General features: G+C 38.6%; 1 protein-coding gene across 1 annotated transcript in view; it reads right to left on the bottom strand.

Annotated features, from left to right (window-relative positions):
* Positions 1 to 5,016: 5,016 nt before the first annotated feature.
* Positions 5,017 to 19,779, bottom strand: part of vwa5b1 (von Willebrand factor A domain containing 5B1) — a 38,020-nt gene continuing 23,257 nt past the window's right edge. Inside the window, exons 16-22 of the mRNA XM_042002855.1 lie at positions 17,785 to 18,078; positions 16,815 to 16,952; positions 13,371 to 13,493; positions 12,808 to 12,879; positions 12,348 to 12,417; positions 10,327 to 10,450; positions 5,017 to 7,614 (exon numbers count right to left, since the gene is read on the bottom strand). Coding sequence (XP_041858789.1) covers positions 6,955 to 7,614; positions 10,327 to 10,450; positions 12,348 to 12,417; positions 12,808 to 12,879; positions 13,371 to 13,493; positions 16,815 to 16,952; positions 17,785 to 18,078 — 1,481 coding nt within the window. The 3' untranslated portion in view covers positions 5,017 to 6,954. The remainder of the gene's footprint in view (positions 7,615 to 10,326; positions 10,451 to 12,347; positions 12,418 to 12,807; positions 12,880 to 13,370; positions 13,494 to 16,814; positions 16,953 to 17,784; positions 18,079 to 19,779) is intronic.

Raw genomic sequence — 19,779 nt, 5'->3', positions numbered from 1 at the left:
AACTTTTTTCATGCACTTCAGACAGACTGTGTTATGAAAAACACAAGTGGGTACCATGGCAACTGGTAATCATCCTCTTAGAATAATGGTAATTTATTGTGTCGCTCAACCAACCTCTGGATTAGCTTTCATCCACACAGTGCAATTATGTTTGTCCAGTGAGCTCTTTATGTGCACATTAAACGGCTATGATACAGTGACTTGGATTAAATTAGAGATCAGCCTCTGTTCTGCAGATGGTCACCTCAGTAGCTGCTATGAGGATGCAATGTACAGCTAGGCCGATGTCCACGTGAGTGCAACTATGTGATCAGAATCTAAATAAAAATATTAGTTTCATCACTGGAAACTCAACTTTGTCAACCTATGCTTCCTTTCACTGCAAACATGAAACAAAACACTTATAGCACCATAACTAAAGTGATGTTGTACTGGTTCACACATACATGTTCATATTCATATATTTTCACATAACTTAAAGTCAGTGTCTTAGCAACAGCACACAGAACAAACTTTTTACCACTAAACAGTTGAATAAACATCAGGTGCTTACATCTTTGCTTTCATGTGTGCACTATTCAGAGCTCTGCAAGCTGTCAGGAACTGTTTGAGCCCCGTTTGATCTCTGAAGCAGACTGAGGATGGTTGTTGGCGCCACAGTTATTATTAGCTATCATTTTTCTAACTCAGCAGTGTGTGCTCTGACCAACTCTCCTGTTTGCTCACCCTTTTCAAGTCTCCGTCTCTTATGTTGGACATGTTTTCCCCTTATAATAAGCTGAATGCTATAAATGGTATCTAGTCATCCTTATTGTTAGCATCCTCTTTGATTTCAAGGAGCAATATTACAGGAGCCATAGCAGTTAATGCAGATTTTGTTGAATCAATCAGTAAATAAATACAACCAGTGCAGCTAATATCAAGTTGACATCAGCTTATGAATATGTGAAGACAGAAAGCACTTTTATTCCAGGAAATATTCATGTGAAGTCTTTGGTTTGATAACAATCCGGTTTTAACCACTGACTGTTTGAGATAAGGTAACTGTTCTAATGTCACTCTCTGGTTTGAGGACTTACGTTTTAAAGCCTTGAGTTCAGCTTGTCTGTTCCCAGTTGTCAGATGAAGAAGTAACTAAGGCTGAATTAAAACAAAGTCTAGGTCTGTTTTTTTTGTTTGTTTTGTTTTGTTTTTTTTGTTTTTAACACAATTCAGCCTAATCTGTCCGACAACACAAGTCCTTAAACAACTAGCTGCTGATCATCACCTCATGCTCAGTAGGCTAAAATACTGAGTTAGTGTCTCAGAATCCGTTTTGGAATGGTTTCCCTCATTTCTGACTGGACCATCATTTTCTGTGGCTGCAGCTAAATTCAGGTTTCTTCCTCATCCCTTATCTATGGTGTCCCACAAGGACCTGTTTGGGGACATTCATTGTTTCTTTTATATCTGCTACCTATTCAAATTTAAGCTCTTTTATCAAACTTTTTCAAATCAAAGTTTATTATATATTTATTATATTTATTTTTATATTGTATTTATTTATTATATTTATTTATAAAGCACTTTTTATGCTGGGGCAACACAAAGTGCTTTACATGAAAAAAATCTATTAATGAATATTAAAAACAAAACGAGCCTTTACACACATCAAAAGAGACTACATAACAATAAAAAAACACTCAAAGTCTTTCACACAGTTGCACGCACACACATGCATACATACACACAAAGCACCCCATCAGTTAGGAACGTTAGTGTAACTCTGGACTCAAATCCCTGGATGCTCAGGTTACATCTCCGGTTTGCTTCTGTTTTAGTCATTTGAATTATATTGCTAAGCTGAGTCCCATTGGAAATTATTCTGCATGCTTTCCTTTTATTACGTCTAGACGATTCATTGTTTTCTTGTCTGTGTAAAAAAAAATCCCTGGATCGTCTTTAAGTTGTACAGAATGCTGCTGCAAGGCTCCAAACAAAATCTAAAAAGTATTCTCCTGTCACCCCTTTGTTAATTCACTGCACTGGCTCCCCATGCAATACAGATCATTTCAAAATTTTGGTTTTAACATAAAGAGCTTTCTGCAGTAATCGGTCCCCAGCAGGTCCCTGAGGTCATGTGATCAGCGTTTTTCTGGTTGTGCAGAAAACACAGTTAAAAACTAACGTGGCAGAGCCTTTGCAACAGTCGCTCTCTGGAGCTCCCTTCCTCTGAGCCTGAGATCCAAAGACTCTGTGATCTCTTTTGAAATGCAGCACAAAAAAACACATTTTTAAACTTGACTTTGCATCGCTTTTGTTGTGTTTTATATTTTCTTGTTTCTGGTATTTTTTTGTTAAGCATTCTGTGATTTTTTTTCTTGATAGGTGCTTTATAATTAAAATTTTACTTACTTTTATGTAGCTGCATTATTGACTAAGTGACAAATAGACCACAGTTTAAGAGACCGAAGAGTTGTCTGACTGGGAGAGTGCTTCACACCACATGAGCATGATAGGACAAAACAACCCAGAATCTTTCATCTGCAGGAATATTCAGATAACTCTGCAGTTATGGTCCTTGTCAGCAACAAACAGGAAACGGTGAACAAGAAACAGGCAAATGCCTTTATTGCACGATGTTAGAGTAATCACTTTATCTTGAATGCAAACAGGAGGAAGGAGATATGAATAGGTGGGTTTTTTAACCTGGACAACTGGAAATACAAATCTGAGGCTGTTTATAAGAAGGGGGAGCGCAGACTTCTACTTCTAAAAGAAGCTTAGGAAATGTAATCTTTGTGGCAAGATGTTGGATATCTTCTAAAAAGCAGCTGTGGAGAGTGTAATCTGCTTGATAGCCACCTGTTGGGTAGCTGCAACACTTCCTCTGATGTGCTGGGGATGTGCTCTGGAACCCCTGAATCTGGCTGTAGAGAGAAGAACGTTGAACAAGTTGCTGAACAGACAAGGCTGCAAACCCTTTAGTCAACATGGTGATTAAACAATACAGGGAGCTCAAAAAAAGGCGCCATCAGCTTGATTCCATCAAAGTAAGGTCCTGTTCACAGCAATACCCCTGCTGCTGGCCAAAATACACACACACACACACACACCTACACACACGCATTCGAACTTTTTCCTGTATTGATTTTATTATAATATTTGGTGGGAACTACAGCTTCTTTCTGTCATGCACCATGGTTGAGAGGTGACAAAGAGGATGGACCCAAAAGCATGACAGCAGAGCAAAAAGCAGACTGGTCTACGAACATGGATTTATTTTTAAAAAAAGGAATAAGAAAAGGCATTGCAACTGCAGGATGAATGGGGTACTGACACTAAACTAAAATAACAAAGTTCCAAATGGACAAGAAGTAATTGTGATATGAAATGAAAAATACATTTATCCCAAAGGGAAATTTTAAAATTTATACACAGGGAACTGACGACTAAATAAAGAGCAGGTGTGGTAATCAGCATTGTAGGACCAGATATAAGATGGTAACAGGAACTAAACCCAACAGAATAACAACCTGAACGGAATCAGACTGAGGAAATAACACTAGAAAAAGATATCTGGCCCAGCAAACAGATCCAAAACCCACAGAAACTTTTCAATCTGACACGTAAATCACTAGCACAGCAAGGTTGTGTAGGATGAAGTCATGGATGCATTAAAAAAGTGTCTTGCTTAGGTAATTTTTTTTTTCTGTCTGTGATATTTTTCATACTGCAGTTACCTATTTTGAGTAACCACTGTGTAAAATTGTACCAAGGCTGTGTTACTGCTTTCTATGAGCTCTATTAAAGCAAAACTCCTAAACTTTGGCAGATGTTCACACTGTAGCGCCCCCAGTTAAAAAAAGGTGTGAAGTGTTTGTTTACAGTGTTAATAACCTGAGAAGGAGATATTTTATCAATCACAACATTCCTCATTGATCTCTGAAAAATGTTTGATGCATTGTACTCAAACAATATGAAATTAAGAAACTATTTCTCTTATTTACTTAAAACAAGTGAGGCAGGCTGTGGGTAAAGCTGGTATCATCAGTATAGCAAAGGGAACGATATCAAGACAGGAGTCCAAGTATGGATCTTTTTAGTTGCTGAATTTAATACATGCACCTGCAGAGCTGGACATAGCGTCAACAGTTAAATATACACCACAGAAGCTTCCAGCAGCTTCAGACAGTCAACAATCATTTATAAAGGCACAAACAGCGAGTTGAAAGTTAATACATTTTACAACCGTTCATTACATAAAAAATAAAAACTTCTTACGGTTACAGCTGCACTTACTGTTGCAATTACAGCACAAAAGTATTACTGTATGACATCTACATAAAATTTCCCATGTCAGAGAGGAAAATACTACACTATTGGCTCCAGTGTGGCAATTTAGTCATCAAAACTTATATCATAAACACATGTGTTCATGCAGAAGGACACGTGCAACTCAGCCTGAGTGGGGAAAAAAACTACAACTAATACCTGAGTAAAGCAACATTACGAGAAAACATGAAATCATTACTGAAAAATGCTTAAATGGACTTAAAAAATAATCAAGAGGTTAAATAAAGAAAGGTTATCATCTCTTTACCAGGCAAGTACTGAAAGTAAACAAGTCGCCATTACTGTAGTGGTGCCACCTTGAAATATGCATGCATTGGAAAGCATGCTCTACTGAGATATACACAATTTTAACTATTAAACTAGTCCCTACAACTAGTTGCTGTAATTTACTTTTAATAATGACGTATTGGAAACAGCAATATAACATTTAAACTAAATGTAAATTAACTGGACATGCAAAAAGTAAAAATAGTCTGTTCTCATCTGCATGATTAGCATGTAGCTATCAAGCTATGGTGCAACAGATAGCATTAGCGTATCTAGCTAACAACTGGCTAAAGTAAAGACTCCAGTGTCACATTAAAATTAGATTTTGTTTTTTATAAGTGAAGTTTCTTATAGGTTATAGGTCAATAGGTTATCCACAGTAACCTATTGACTGCTAGCCACAATCTTACTTAAAAAAAATAAATAACGAAGAATTTTGACAGGGTAGCTAATCGGAAGTGGACTAAAAAAGAGCAACTTAGGCCTAAAAAATTAACTACTGGTTCAAGATAGCACTTCACACTGTTGTTTTTTTTGTCATAATTTTCTCCACTGAGAAAATGACTGAGAAATGTCTGCAATGCAAAATTTCCTACAGCTGTCTGTTAGATTTGGAGGATAACTATTATAGGGTGTTACTTTTGCAAAGACATTAAAAAAAAAAAAAAACTTTGAGCTTTTAAAATTATTCTTACTTTTTGTTGTTGCTATTTTGGGATTACATCAACAGAACTTTGAGTTACAGCTGATTAGGAGTAGCTATCAGTTCACCAGCTATCATATGACAAGCACTACAAGAGCTTCCAAACAAAATATGTAAGCACATTGGTGTCTAATGTTTATTGGGAACATGATGTCAGCATTCATTCATTTTCTGTACCGCTTTGTTCAGTTAAGGGTCAGAGGGAAGCTGGAGCCTATCCCAGCAACTAACAGGTGAGTATAATGTCAACATGTTGAACCAAATTGAAAAACTGACAGCTTTAGTAAAAGTGTAATGTTATTTTTTTACCTACATATGTAACTGGAAGCCACTGCTTGATATCACCAATCCAACCGTCATGCTGCTGTCATGGTTTGCAGGCACCACACCACAGTAATGGCAGCTTCGCTGGATGATATAATGTACAAACCAGCTGTTATTTTCATCTGTATTTAAAAGGAAAAAGAAAGTAACTTATAATTAAGTGAAAATATTAATTTTCTGTCAACTTTTTTTGAGGCACTTGTGGTAAATGAGATGTGACAATAACAACCACCGGGGCTTTTTATCTATGATTGCCAGAACAGGACTCTTAATTGCACACTGGGTTGCACCAGCTGTTTGCGAATCCATTACTAAGTCTGCCATATGTCCGAATTCACTTCACTGCCAGTTTTATTCAAATGTTTTAACAGAAACTCATATACCACCCCCAGCTGTAAGATAGCATTGCAGGGTGACTGTTGTAAATTGGATTTTTTTGTTTTTATCGAGTAAAAATCTACTTGCAGTGTAAACCTTTACCTTATAGCAGATTACTTCTGAATTTTCAAACTGCTTGTGCAGCCGTTTTGTTAAATTAAAGGAGAAAATCCCATATGATCAAAACAGATCGACTCATGTAAGTGGAGAAAAATATGTTTGCTTCATTAACTAATAAACAGCTAATTACATGCTAGTGGGATACACGTTTGTAAACTCCCACCTATACTACGCACACACACATATATTTATATATAGCTTTATGTCAACATACAGATTAAGATTTTCTGCAGCTTTTTGCATATTTTTCTGTCTCTCCTACAATTTAACCAAAAGGGCAAGTAGTAATAATGTAATGGTAACAGGCATGAAAAAGTGACATTACAGCTAATAAATACTTAGACGCTTCTTTGAAACATTTTTTTCCAACAATACAATAAATTCAGTTTAAAGATGTAACAACAGTATGTGACAACGAAGAAACAGTTTTCTCTCACCAATGTTTTGCAGCATTCTATCCATAACATCAATATGATGGCAATAATAGCTTTTCTCGTATGGTGATGGTCAGTGGTCCAACATGCTATGACAAACACTGACGTTCTTCTTGAATTTCAAGTCTGTGGCATAATTCAGATAGATCCCTCGCTATTAGAGATCCAGCTACTGTTAATGGCACCAGCGAGGTAAGAGCTTGCACAGAGTGTCTCTGAAGAGCCTGTGATATGTTTGGAGGAACAGCACACAAACAGAACAAATACACGTTGTTCACGACTGCAACAGCAAAGCCAGACTCCAGAGGAAAAACTGCTGGGCAGTGAATAGCACAGCCGCAGTTAGCATAGTATCAGATGGGAGTACCTTCAGTGGCCTTGGACTAGTAGTCCTCAGACACTGTTGGGGTTATAACAGAGCATGTTCAGTTGCAGGTTTTCATCCCAGTGTCTGAGGATGATGAAGAGCTGATTGGCAGCAGCCTTGATAGAGGCTAAATCTTTTCCCTCTGGGATGTCCTGTGCACTCAGCCACAAGCTAGCTTTGGCAGCTACCAGTTCCCACTCTATGAAATAGCTGGCAGAGCTGTGCTCCAGCCAAGCGAGAGCCACAGCCGTTGCCCACACCATGCTCTCTGGATCCAGCAGCCTCTTCACCATACTGCCAGACGGTGCCGTATCAGAGCCCCCTGACCCTGAACTCCGAGCGCCATCCATACAGGAAAGCGGGGAGAGTGGGGGGTAGGCAGCAGCAGATGGACTGGCCAACGAGGAGAGACCGATGTCTGTCCAGTTGCTCCTGGGTGTTTGAGGAGGACTGTGGATGCTTACGGCATACTCTGCAGCTTGTCCATATGTTTCTGATTCACATGACATTCTGCAGCTGTTGTCTGTGCTGTCGGCACGGCGACTGCCAGAGTGAGACAGGTGGCCCAGACTGGTGCGATGGCTGGTGAATGGGGATGTCCATTTGAGCTTGTCCATTGGCACGTTGATGGCTTCACACAGAGCTGAGTCCAAGCGAAATGCACCACTAGCTAACTGCAACAACACCTGCAGGGAAGGCAATAATCCCAAATCAGACATTTACTTTGGCTCGTTCTCTCAGCACAGTATGAACCCAAGATATTTTGTTCTGTCTCTTTAATTTAATCACACTTGTTATCAAACATCAATTTTTGCATTTAGACCAGTAATTCTCCAAAGCTAGGACAGTAGAACTTTAACCATTTCTGCTCAGCCATGATGCTTTTCAGTTGTTATTTTGCTCCAGTCCTCCTGCAACCAAATCATAAAAGTGCAATGTATAAAAAATTCAAGAGTACTTGACAGAAAACATGAATATCATTAAATAACGTGTTTCTATTGGTATCTAATCACTTTGCCAAAATAAATTGTGTTTTTATTTTCTAAGAAAGAGCCATTTATATCTACTTCTTGTGGGTCCACATACATGGCAGCTGCCATATTTTTACTACAGTGTCTCTGAATGGACAAACACCTCTGTGTATGAAGTGAGAACCCACTGAGCTTTAAAACTGCGAAATTGGCTTTGATAGGAGCTAGAGCACCATTTGGGATAAGGAACACCTTGAAAGACACATAGAAGAAGACAGTACACCTATGCACTATTTTAAAGTAGTTACCTGAAGTGCAGTCATCGTAGCACCACTGGATCCGCTCACAGAGGCAAACATGTTAATGACTGGAAGAATTTTGGCTACAGACAGCCACCGTCCATTCACAATTGTGCTTGGTATTTAGAGTCATTGCTATGTACATGTTTACCACTAGATTTCACTCATTTTTACACATTGTACCTTTAAAATATGCAACAGGATGGGGCTGTTGTCATGACATTTTTCCTATCAATATTCTCTGCACATTCTCCATTGTGGACAATCCACGACTCCAGCATCTGTACCCTCTTCTTGTGCTGCCATGCTTTTGTAATGCTTGCAGAATATGGTTTTACGTTGTCTTGTTGAAAATTCATGGGCATCCCTTAGAGAAGATGTTGTCAGGAAGGAGTCATGTCTTGCTCTAAAATTTTAGTGTATTTTTCTTCATTTGTTCTGCCATCACAAAAAAGTGGAAACGAATTTTGCTGAGAGCGTTGATACAAACCCATACCACCACAGAGCCTGGCTTCTGGACACATTACTGAATTTTAATGCTCCTTTTAGTGTTTTGTCTCTGATGTCCATGTAAATATGAGTAGATAACATACAGTAGAAGACAACTGGAGGTACCTCTGGAGGTATATGAAATTCCGAATTTAATGGCTAGAAATGATGGTGCCATGCCCACTTTAATGATATGTGCTGTAGAGGGATCATCTTTCTTTCAGGGACCCCTTTTTTATGTTTGTCACCAATTTTCTCATAAATTTGTTCACAAACTAGGTTCTCTGCATATCTCTGCTTTTTAAAGTCTTAGCTTTGTGTGGATTGTGCTTTTGTGGCAAATCACAGTTACAATCATCTGCTTACACCACTGCACCACAATCATTTTTACTGGCCCTGTCCAAGGGTTTGCTTTTTGTTTCCTTCCCAGTTTAAACATTTTTAAATTTGATATTGTAGTTAGACATACAACAATGATTTTTTTTCTTCAGTCAACTTCTATCAGTCAGGCAATCAGCGCTGAAGCTGAACTTGTACAAAACGAAGAATTCACTAGAATACTGAATCAATTCTGCACTGGTGGTTTGTGTTTATTATCAGTATAACAATAACAAAAAAAGAGCATGTGATCTACTGTTTGAATGCATGTTATTTATATGCACTGCACTGCACACTTTAATAACATTCACTATTTTCTTTCTTTTATTTATTTACTTATTTATTTATTGGTATAGTAAAAGTAAATAAAACGTACTAAAAGAAATACAGAATAAAAGTGGAAGGAAGGTTAATAAGCTAGCAGCCTATTAAGCACCTACTCATTGCTAATGAGAAAAGGTTAAAACAGGAGCAACTTTAAATAAGGAAAAGATCAGCAGCATCTCCACCATTCATAATAAGAGATGAAGATAATGATTTACTACAGCTTGTTGTGTAATGTCGCACAAAAGTGCTGCTTGCTATCTATGAAGGAGAAATCATTTTGTGGGCAACCATTTGATTTATATTTTCATTCCAAGTCTATTCACTGATGAAAGACATCGTCTTTCCACCGACACTAGACAACAATATATGGTCTAGTTGGTGCAAAATTACAGCTTCTGTCAGGAAGAATAATAAAAAAATTCTTTGGCATGAATTACAAAGCCTTTGAAGATTTCACCATCTACAGTGTATAATATCATCAAAAGACTCAGAGAATCAGGGTGAATCAGAGAAAGTAGAAGGTCTAAACTGGATATTGGTGATCTTGGGGGTCTCGGGCAGCACTGCATTAAAAACAGATATGATTCTCTGATTGTACGTGAAAAAAGAAAACTGCTACTCTGGATTTTGAAATCCAAGGTCAATTTCACAAAATTCTATTAGCAGTACAGTTACTTGTACTTGACGCCTTTTAAAGCTACATCTAGAGTGTGTGACTGATAAAACAGTTATGAACTGGTTTTGTTTGACTGACAGTGTGTGTTTGCTTACCTGAAGCATGCTTCCTCCCCACAGGAATTTTAAAACACCTCATAGTGCTTACTGCATGGATTCAAGTCTCCAGACAAATCTACCATCAGTTCACATCAGTGTCCATCAAAGCACATGCAGGTTGACTGAACATTCACATGTACAACACAACTCTGCTGCTCACCAGAGGAATGTAGTCTTTGTTCTCATTTTCACTCTCCCCGATGGAATCGCCGGACTTGCTGTGCGACCGACACATAAATCCTTTGGCAGCTCGAGTCAGGAGGCGAGTCCTGCTGAGGGCCAGCCTTACAAAGGAGAGGAGGGATGTAGATGTAAAGCACTGCGTACACTGTGTTTGACAAGCAATGCTGTCAGGTTTGTTGTACTGCATCTATCAGGATAGATAAGCTTATTTTGATATGTTTTGAGATGTGTGTATCATTAAAGAAAACAAAACATTTAATATGAGGATTTTAGTCATCCAAGAAATGAACATTTCACCAATCTGTCCCTTTAATAAAATAAAAATACCTCAACAACTATTAAAAATAGTATCTGAATTTGGGGGAGAGGGGAGACGTCATGCACATTGTCCTGAGTCAATCCCCATAAAAACCCACCGGCCAGTAATTTTTTATCCGCCAAAAAAATGATGTATCTCTTTGTATCCTTTGTTGATTTCTTTAAGATATCACGTCAAGTTGAATAAAATGGAAGGGCATCAGGGGAAAAGGGGAAAGTTTCCACTGTTTTCCAAACTGGATCTTACTTTCCCATGCATCTGGGTGTTATTCCAGGCTCAGGTTTAGGGATTTAAAAATACGCTTCACCGGACGTGACGTAGCGGGTCACATGACCAGTTCATTTCAAATAGAGATGGTGCAGTCTGAGTAGACGAAGGTGGATACGGAAATCTTTTTACAAATAATTAATGGAAAAAATATAATTGTCAGCCTTGATAGCAAATAACGGTGAAATGCAAGAGTTTTACAAAGATTTAGAAATCTCTATCCTCCTCAAAGTGGAGTCTTGCGGCACGAGATTTTACGGGAATAACAACTAATGCGCTAAACGCCATTAAATGGAAACACCCGCAAATCGCAATTGAACTTTGTCAAAATGTTCGCTTTTATTTTGCAAAATACTGTAATGGTAACGTAGCTTATGATGCTAACTGGAAAAAAAGGCTTCAGTTTGCTAGAGAGCATAACAATTGGACTCCAGAGCAATGAAAGAAGGTCATGTGGTCTAGTAAATCCAGATTTACCCTGTTTCAGAGTGATGGGGGCATCAGGGTAAGAAGAGAAGCAGATGCAGCCATCATGCCAAGGGCCTACTGTGGGGGCAGTCTATGATCTGGGGTTGCTGCAGTTGGTCAGGTCTAGGTTCAGCAACATTATGGGTCCAGAGAATGAGGTCAACTGAATATACTCAATGAGCAGGTTATTCCATCTTCCCTGATGGCACGACTATATTCCAAGATGAAAATGCCAGGATTCATCAGGCTCAAATTGTGAAAGAGTGGTTCAGGGAACAGGAAACATTATTTTCACACATGTATTGGCCCCCACAGAGTGATTGGACTCTTCCATTATCAATACAAGATCTTGGTGAAAAATTAATGTAACACTGGATGAAAATAAATTTGGTGACATTTTGTTATTGAAACGATGCCACAGTGAATACTGCTTTAATCACAGCTAAAGGTGATTCAACTAAACATTAGTGTGTGATCTTTTGTTCTTGTTTTTTGGTGGGATTTTTATTTTTTGGCCAGGCAGTGTATATGTATATATTCCAGAGAGGAATACAGGCTATTTCCATATGATTTAGAGAGATGGAAAGAGATGCGTAGAAAGTTATATTTATCAACAGCTCATGTTTACTCATATGCACATGACTGGCCTGCGCATGTTTCATAAATACAGATTTTATTGCACTTACACACTTTCTGAATTAAATTCAAAGCATGAAATGTCAAACATTTTCCACAAGAGACTGATAAATCAGGATCCTTATGGAGAATAGTGTATTCAGTATTTTCCTGCATGAAAGTCTAAATCAACTTACAGAAAGGAATAAACATGAAGACGATCAAAATATTCTCTGCCCTATGTGGCAGCAGAATTATAATGCTTTACTTATGCAGTTGAGCCACAGCTACCACAGATTTATGCTGCCAGCCAGCCTCCAATCACCCACCTGGCAGAAAAAAGACTCTCCACCGATTTCTGTGATTGGTCAGAGGTCACTGACGGACTCCTCTGGGAGACTTAAAGACAGAGAAACAGAGTCAGACAAAGGAAGTAAAGAAAGCTGCAGAGGCATTTTAGTCACTCTTCTTTTAGCTCTCAGCATTAGTCATAAAAATTCAGAACACACCCACTGACATGTAACAGCGATGACAGAAGCTACATCCTCTCCAGCTATAACCCCTCCTTGTTCACATTTGTGCCTTAAATGTGCTCATTGTTCAGCTTGTCAATACATACCCCAAAATCTTGTCAGCTTCTTTTGTCGCTTCCATGAAGAGGAACCAAAATGTCAATAATCTCATGTTTCACATTAAGAAGGATGAAGCCACGTTGCCCAGTAAATGGCAGCATCCTATCAGACACTGTATGTCAAAGGTCTTCGTGACCGACTGATGAGCTGCACTTACCTTCTGTGAAGCTGCATTTCTCCCAGCCAGCAGAGGATGGGGTGCTGCATGGAGAGACACCATCTTCTCCACCTGAAAATACAATCAAAAACATATTAAATTAACTGTCAGTTTTTCCCTGCTTTAGTACTAAACACTCCCTCTTTGCACCTTCTTCCTGCTGCAGCAGCTCACTCGCCTCAGATCATGTTGTTGCTATGAAGATCTTTTTAAAATGTTGTGCCCTTTTATTTAAGCTTTATTTTCAATACAGCACACAAAGCTTTCCGAGAGCTCAATATCCCACCGCTCACAGAGCTGCTGATAGATTACAACTTCTCCGTTTTCAAATTAAAGCAGGTTTGAAATAATGTAAAACCAATAACCACAAACAACCTTTTCCACAAAGAATGATCTTCCTCTTAGTCAACAGCCTTATTCTTTAATAAAAATCCCCATCGTCTTCCTCTATAGCCCCTCTTTTACCCACCACGATTTCTCATTGGTTATGAATGATTTACAGAGCTTGCTGTTTCATTTTCTTGGGGTGAAATTCAAGTTTAAAAAAAAGAAAAAAAGCATACCGTTGGGTAGCAGGACATCTTCCACTTCTTCCGACATGCCGCCAGACTGAGTGCGACCCAGCCCGATGGAGTAACCTCTGTTCTTTCGACTACCTGACCGAGACCTGGAACCCCTCTTCAGACCTTCACCGCGAAACAAAATTTAATCACAAGCCGTTACAAAAGACAAAATATCCAATCAGAGATTAATGCCAGTCTGGTTTGACTGGAAAACCTAAATGATTAGTTGAGAATCAAAATTAAAAAAGAATAATTTTCTTGAAGTGTAATTCATTAACTGTTGGTGCTCCAAAGGTGTTAATTAGTGAGATGTAATTAATGTGCGGCTTGCCAACATGCAAACCAGATTGTGTCTGGGGTGGCCTGGTCCTCCTAGGCATGGTGCGGGACCTATGCCTTTGGGGGGTGGGGGGGCCGCCTCTGGGCTCCTGGGGCCCTGGGCAATTTGCTTTGGCCACCCTGGGTGGCCAGTCCATGAATGGTCCGGTGGCAGCCGCTCTTGGCCCACTGGGACCTGTGCCCCAAGACCGCGGGGGGCTCTTGCTGGGGCTCTCCTCTGCTGCCCTTCAAGTGGGGCTGGAGTCGTCTTCGGGGTGGGGTAGCTTGGGTTAGTGCTCCGGGGCTACTGCTGAGGGCCCCGGTGTCTTGGTTGCCCTGGTTTGCCCCTGACCTCTATAGAGGTGTGGTCGCATTTGAACAATCTCACTCACCACTCTTCATCACTGATCAGTCCTTATTCCTCATCCTCTGCATGCTGACACAGTCACTGAGTTGTCCAGTAGGTTTATACACTAAGAGATAATTCTTCTTTTTTTACCTGTGAGTTTGTATCTGGTTGTTGTTGTGCTACTTTCTTTTTGATTTGGTTATTATTTAAGAACTCTTAATGACTAGCAGCTCTGTTTTTCAGCAAAAGCTGTAGGAAATTTTCTGGTGTGTTTATGTACAAGTATAACAGTTTGTTGTCTGGTGATGGTGTTGATTGAAGGGTCGTTGCTTCTGTCTGTGGTGTTTTTGTCTCTTCTTTCTTCTTTCTGCTTTTCCTTTTGCTTCTTTTTGCTATCTTCCTACTTTTTCTGTCCCCTCCGGTCAGGTCCAGCAAGATTACAAAGATTCCATGATTCAAAGTAAATAAATAATCAGATTATCAAGAAGAGCCTTATACCCATAAGCCTCCCCTTGGCAGAGCAAATTTGTTCATATGCAGGTTTCAGCAAATAGTTTAATCTTCTTGCTTCTGTATTGGAAATACATTAAATCACATTGCCCTGTTTAATTAAATGAAAACAATAAATAATGAAGTAGAAGTCAGTAGAATAGGCGAAAGCCATCAAAGAACATTTAAAAATTGCAAATGAATAATTTACAACCATGCCTTTAAAGATAATATTATTAACATGTTATTGTCATTTTTCTGTATCCAACAACAAAGGGTGATAAACACTGGTTGGAGGGGCTCCTGTGAAATTGTGCTTGGGGCCCCCAGAGACCCAAGAATTGCCTCTGCATTTGACATATGCAGGCGTTCTGTCTTTCTGTCTCAGGTCTTTATGCTGAGCTAAGTGCCAGGGGCATTTAGTTACTGTTGGTAAAATAATGATTTTGTAAAGTATGACACAGTATTGGACTTTAACAAGCTTAATTGAGTACAATTAAGGCTGCTCTGAGCTCCAGCCTCTGACTGGTTCTGGCTTAGCAAACCATCCATGAAGCATAAGTTTCATGTTACTGTTAATCATTGCTGTGGAGACCAGACAGCACATTAGTCTTTGACCGTGCTAGATTAGATTATTTATTTATAAGGAGAACTTTTAGTTTATTTACTCTTTTTTTCACTTGTTTTTCTAACGTTTGCAAACCTTTTTAAGTAAGGAACATGCAAACAAGTCACGGACCTGCAGTATTTTTTGGAAGCACACGTCCACCACGTGCTTGGTCTCTGCAGGCCGGAGAGGGCCTTCATCGTCAACGCTACTCTTGCACTAAACTAACTCTGCCAAGCTCTGCCCGTAAAGAAACGGGAACACGTGGAAATCAATGTGGTTTTTGTACATATAAAACATATTTTGCACATGGAAACATGTGGTTTTGGAACATTTTCATGGTAATAACATGTGAAATCCTACAATGTGAAACTCATATAATCACATGCAAAACCTATCGTGTGATTTTTTTACAGAAACTTTTTAACATGTAAAACATGACCATACAAAATCACATGATTGTCATGGGTAATAGGTTTCATGTCTGCTTATGTGAGTTTCACATGAGAATTTACATGGATTCACATGTAACTATATTAGGACTGCAACGATTAGTCAACGTTATCGATAGTAGTCGACAATAAAGATAGTTGACAACGAATTTACTCATCGACTATTGTCAGCAAAGAGAAAAAAAAAAAAACTACTGAGTCATCGTCTTCTTCCCAAATCTCTGATGAGAGTTGCACATGCGCAATAAACTCCTCCAGGGGAAAATCTGGCGGTCGACCACAGAACAAAACGGCCCCAGAGGACGTCAAAAGTCTGGAATAACTTCACGTTAAGCTTACAAAATAAATTAAATACATGTGAGATTTGTAAAGCAGACCTTGTGTACCACGGAAGTACGTCTGTAATGCTTAACATTTAAAGAGGAGGCACATCGGACTTATTTAACAACCTCATGCAAGATTTCAAAGCTGAAAGTTAAATAAGTTGTCATTTAATAATTATGAGATACATAATCTGATTAGTCGTTTTAATAGTCGTGACTAATCGACTATCAGAATAGTCATAAGTTAGACTAGACTACATGGGTTTCACATGGGAATTTACATGGGATTCACATGTGATATGGGTTACACATCTAATTTACGTGAGATTTGTATGTGATAATGTGGATTTTACATGGGAATATAAGTGTGTTTCTGTATGCATGTTATTACCAACAGGGTGATTCAAAGTGCTTTACAGAAACATTAAAATATCAGAAAATAAGAAGCAGAATTTAAAATTAAAAACAAAAGAAAAAACAAATAATATTAAATAAAAATGTTAAAAATGTAAGAAAGTTTAAAAATGCAAGCTTAAAAGTAAAAAGTACAGATTTGGACTCATAATAGAAACTAATAAAATGTAGCAGAGAACAGGGGGGCCTTTAACATTGGTTTAAATAAAATGGGTGTTTCAGCTGATCTACATCCATGCACAAAATACTGTATGTGTTTCACATGTGTTCAACATATGTTTTGCATTGGTTTCCTATGTGAAAGCCATACTGGGTTACATGTTAGACACGTGGGGGTTTTATTGTAAGAATATTTAGTCCTAACTGTCCCAAAAATAGCCTATTCCCTAAATTCCAGCCAGAGATGTAGCTGATTGTGTTTGACTACTCTGATCTAATCAAACATAAAAGAGGACTGAGCAAAAGTCTTCACATTTCGGACATGTGACTTACCGGGGTTTATGTATTCAACACATGTCTGCAAATATTCATTGGTGTCCAGATCAATGGGAACGAATGCTGTGTATTTGCTTAGTATGTTGCAGGCTTTGCTGGTGTGAATAGCATATAGCTGGTATTTCCTGCCAGAACCTGTTAATCACAAAAGGACATGAAATTAGATGACATTTAGTTTTATTAAGAAGTGTGTTCATAGATAAATCACACATAATGTATACACTGATAACTCCTACTGTGTCAGTTAACTTGAAAAGTCATGGCACCTGAATGTGCTATGGAAAGACTTCAAGCCAGCAAGACCAGCTTGTGTTCTTTGGAAAGCTTTGGAAAGCTAAGCTGGATGTGGCAGCCACTTTAACATAAACCATCTGACTAAACACCATTGATTCTCAAGCACACGTCTTCATGGAAATGCTACTCCTTGATTGCAGCGACCTCTTTCAGTAGTAAAAGGGTTTCTGGAGTGGTTTGAAGGGCACAAGCTTGAGGTGTGGACTTGGCCCTAAAACTGCTTGAAGTCCAGTCCCACATCTGTGGGATGTGCTGGACAAACAAGTCAAATCCATGGAGGTCCTACTTTGCAAGGTAATAGACAAGGATGTGCTGCTTATAGCTTGGTTAGCAGATACAGCAGCGCACATTCAGACTGTATTTATAACTGTATTTTTGGCTACAAAATGCAGAAATACTAAACAGTAATAATAATAAAAATGGCTGATCATGAGTATGTAAAATGAAAATGTGATAGAATACTGACATTTCCACTATAGTAAGTTTATAAGAGCTTTGGTCTTAATGCTAAGCTAAGGTAGCCCATTGCTAGCTGGAGCCCTGTGTTTAATTAATAAAAACTGGTGCAAGTTTTCTATAATAATTATAACAAGAAAGTAAATGCAATAAATGCAAAACTTCTTTGCCAGTATATAAATATTTAGAAAGAAAATTTCTCCCCAGCACATCTTACCGTGCTCTATCTCACACTCTTTTTCTGCCATGTGCTCAAAGTCACGTAAGATGGACCGTCCAGCCAGATGGTGAAATGTTTCGTTCCACAGCTCCTCGTGAACCTTTTCCTCACGTTCCCGCCCGTTTAGAAAAGGATCCACATCAAATGCCACCTCCCACTTCATTGGTTTCCCACACAGAAGTCCAGAAACCACCGCCTTGCAGTCACTTTTATGCTGGTTGGCAACAGTGAGATCTGCTGCTTGGATCTCTTGTGGAGTTTCTGCTTGACATACCTGGTGTCCATATCCATCTGAAAAACCACAGGAGGAAGATTTATTTCCTGAAGGTGAACGTATCAGACATATTATGGTCTGCAGTCCCATTTCTTTTTAGATTCTGCTCATTTATCGCAAAAATGTGTTTTTTAGTTTTTAACGCGGTCAGGCTTCTCGAACATTGCCGAGAAACTGTTTTCTAAAATCCTCCTTTTTTTCATATTTATCTCAGACTATTTTCTGTTTTACCTCCAAAGAAGGAAAAACATTTCCCATTCAGTCATCATTATCATTTTTCTTCCTAAATTTAAATTATATTTGCATTTAAATCAGGAACATTCACACACAGCTGAATAAACCTCAGTGACATTTTGGCTCGTATATATCCTATAGTTAGTTACATGCTCATGTCAAGGGAGTAGTTAGACTCTATGGGAGAAGCTCATTACTGCTGCATACAGCCAATGGACCGTTTTGTCATCTGGAAAATGGAGCTGAAGACATAGATTACGATCTGTTCCACCACTGATATTTTTCGCCTAACATTAGCCCAGGCCCCAACTAGTGATTTTTATTACACTTAAGTCTGACAAGCAAGCATAGGCAGCAGCACAAGCAGCTCTATAAAGCAGGGGCAAAAAGAAATATTGGGAATGTAAGGGAAGTAAACCAATCACTTATATTAAAGAATATATTGTATAAAAGGCTCTAAACACACCCTCTAAAACCCAGTCAAACCAGTCATAACCCAGCAGCACACAGGCATAAATAAATCTACACACAGAGAAATGTCTGTGAAAATAAGACCAAATGTACCATAAAAAAATGTGAAGGAACTTTTTGTAACTTTTTAGAATACTTTTACACATATTTTTAAATTATGGCATTGCATCTTGATAGGAAGAACCGCAGATGGTTGCAAATACTATGGACAGATGCCATAACAAGGGGTTGCTGGACACCAGGCTATTTCATTTGTTGTTGTTTTTTAGATAATGAAGCAGCCTTGCTCACCGTAGACCCAGATTTTTATTGGTGATTAGTTAGTTCATGTGTTGCATAGAAAGCATCTCCTTACTAAATTAAGTTGTTTCTAATACTTTTCAACACAGTGCAATGCGATAATGATGACTAGCAAAGACAACGTTATGCTTCTGTCAAAGGGGGAGAGGCTCTTTTCAAAAGTAAAAGTATCTGGAGTTCTGTGTTCTGGTGTGGAGACCCCTCCTGATGACCTGATACACTTGGGAAATTTATATTCTGTAGGAATTTAACCTTTGGGATTGCTAATCTATAAATTTGAGTTATGTGCTTTACTGCACATAACTTTCATAACAATGTTATTGTGACTATCAGTGCTGTCTGAATGTTAAAGTTGTCACCTTGTGTGTGAAGGACAGTCAAAGGAAAGACACCCACTGACACTACTAACACTAATTTTAATGTTGCAGGGGAGTAGAAAGGATGCTAGGTTTGGACTTTGTTGATCTTGGATAATCTTGATAATCATACAATTTGGTTTACAAATACAATCTTTTGTTCAGTGTTGTATCATTCTGTGAATGCAACAAGGAATAAACATCTCTGCTCTGCTGCTCATTCAGTATTTACAGTGTAGTTTTCTTTATGGATTTGTTTGTGTCACATGAAAACCTCCCTTATCAAGTAAAAACTATCATGTGAAAAGAGTTGCATGAATTGGAACATAAAAATTACAGTTCAATACCCTGAAATGA

The sequence above is a fragment of the Melanotaenia boesemani genome, chromosome 13, assembly GCF_017639745.1.
Source record: "Melanotaenia boesemani isolate fMelBoe1 chromosome 13, fMelBoe1.pri, whole genome shotgun sequence".
NCBI lineage: Eukaryota > Metazoa > Chordata > Actinopteri > Atheriniformes > Melanotaeniidae > Melanotaenia > Melanotaenia boesemani.
Note: the sequence above shows the minus strand (reverse complement) of the source record. Positions and strands in the feature narration are given on the sequence as shown.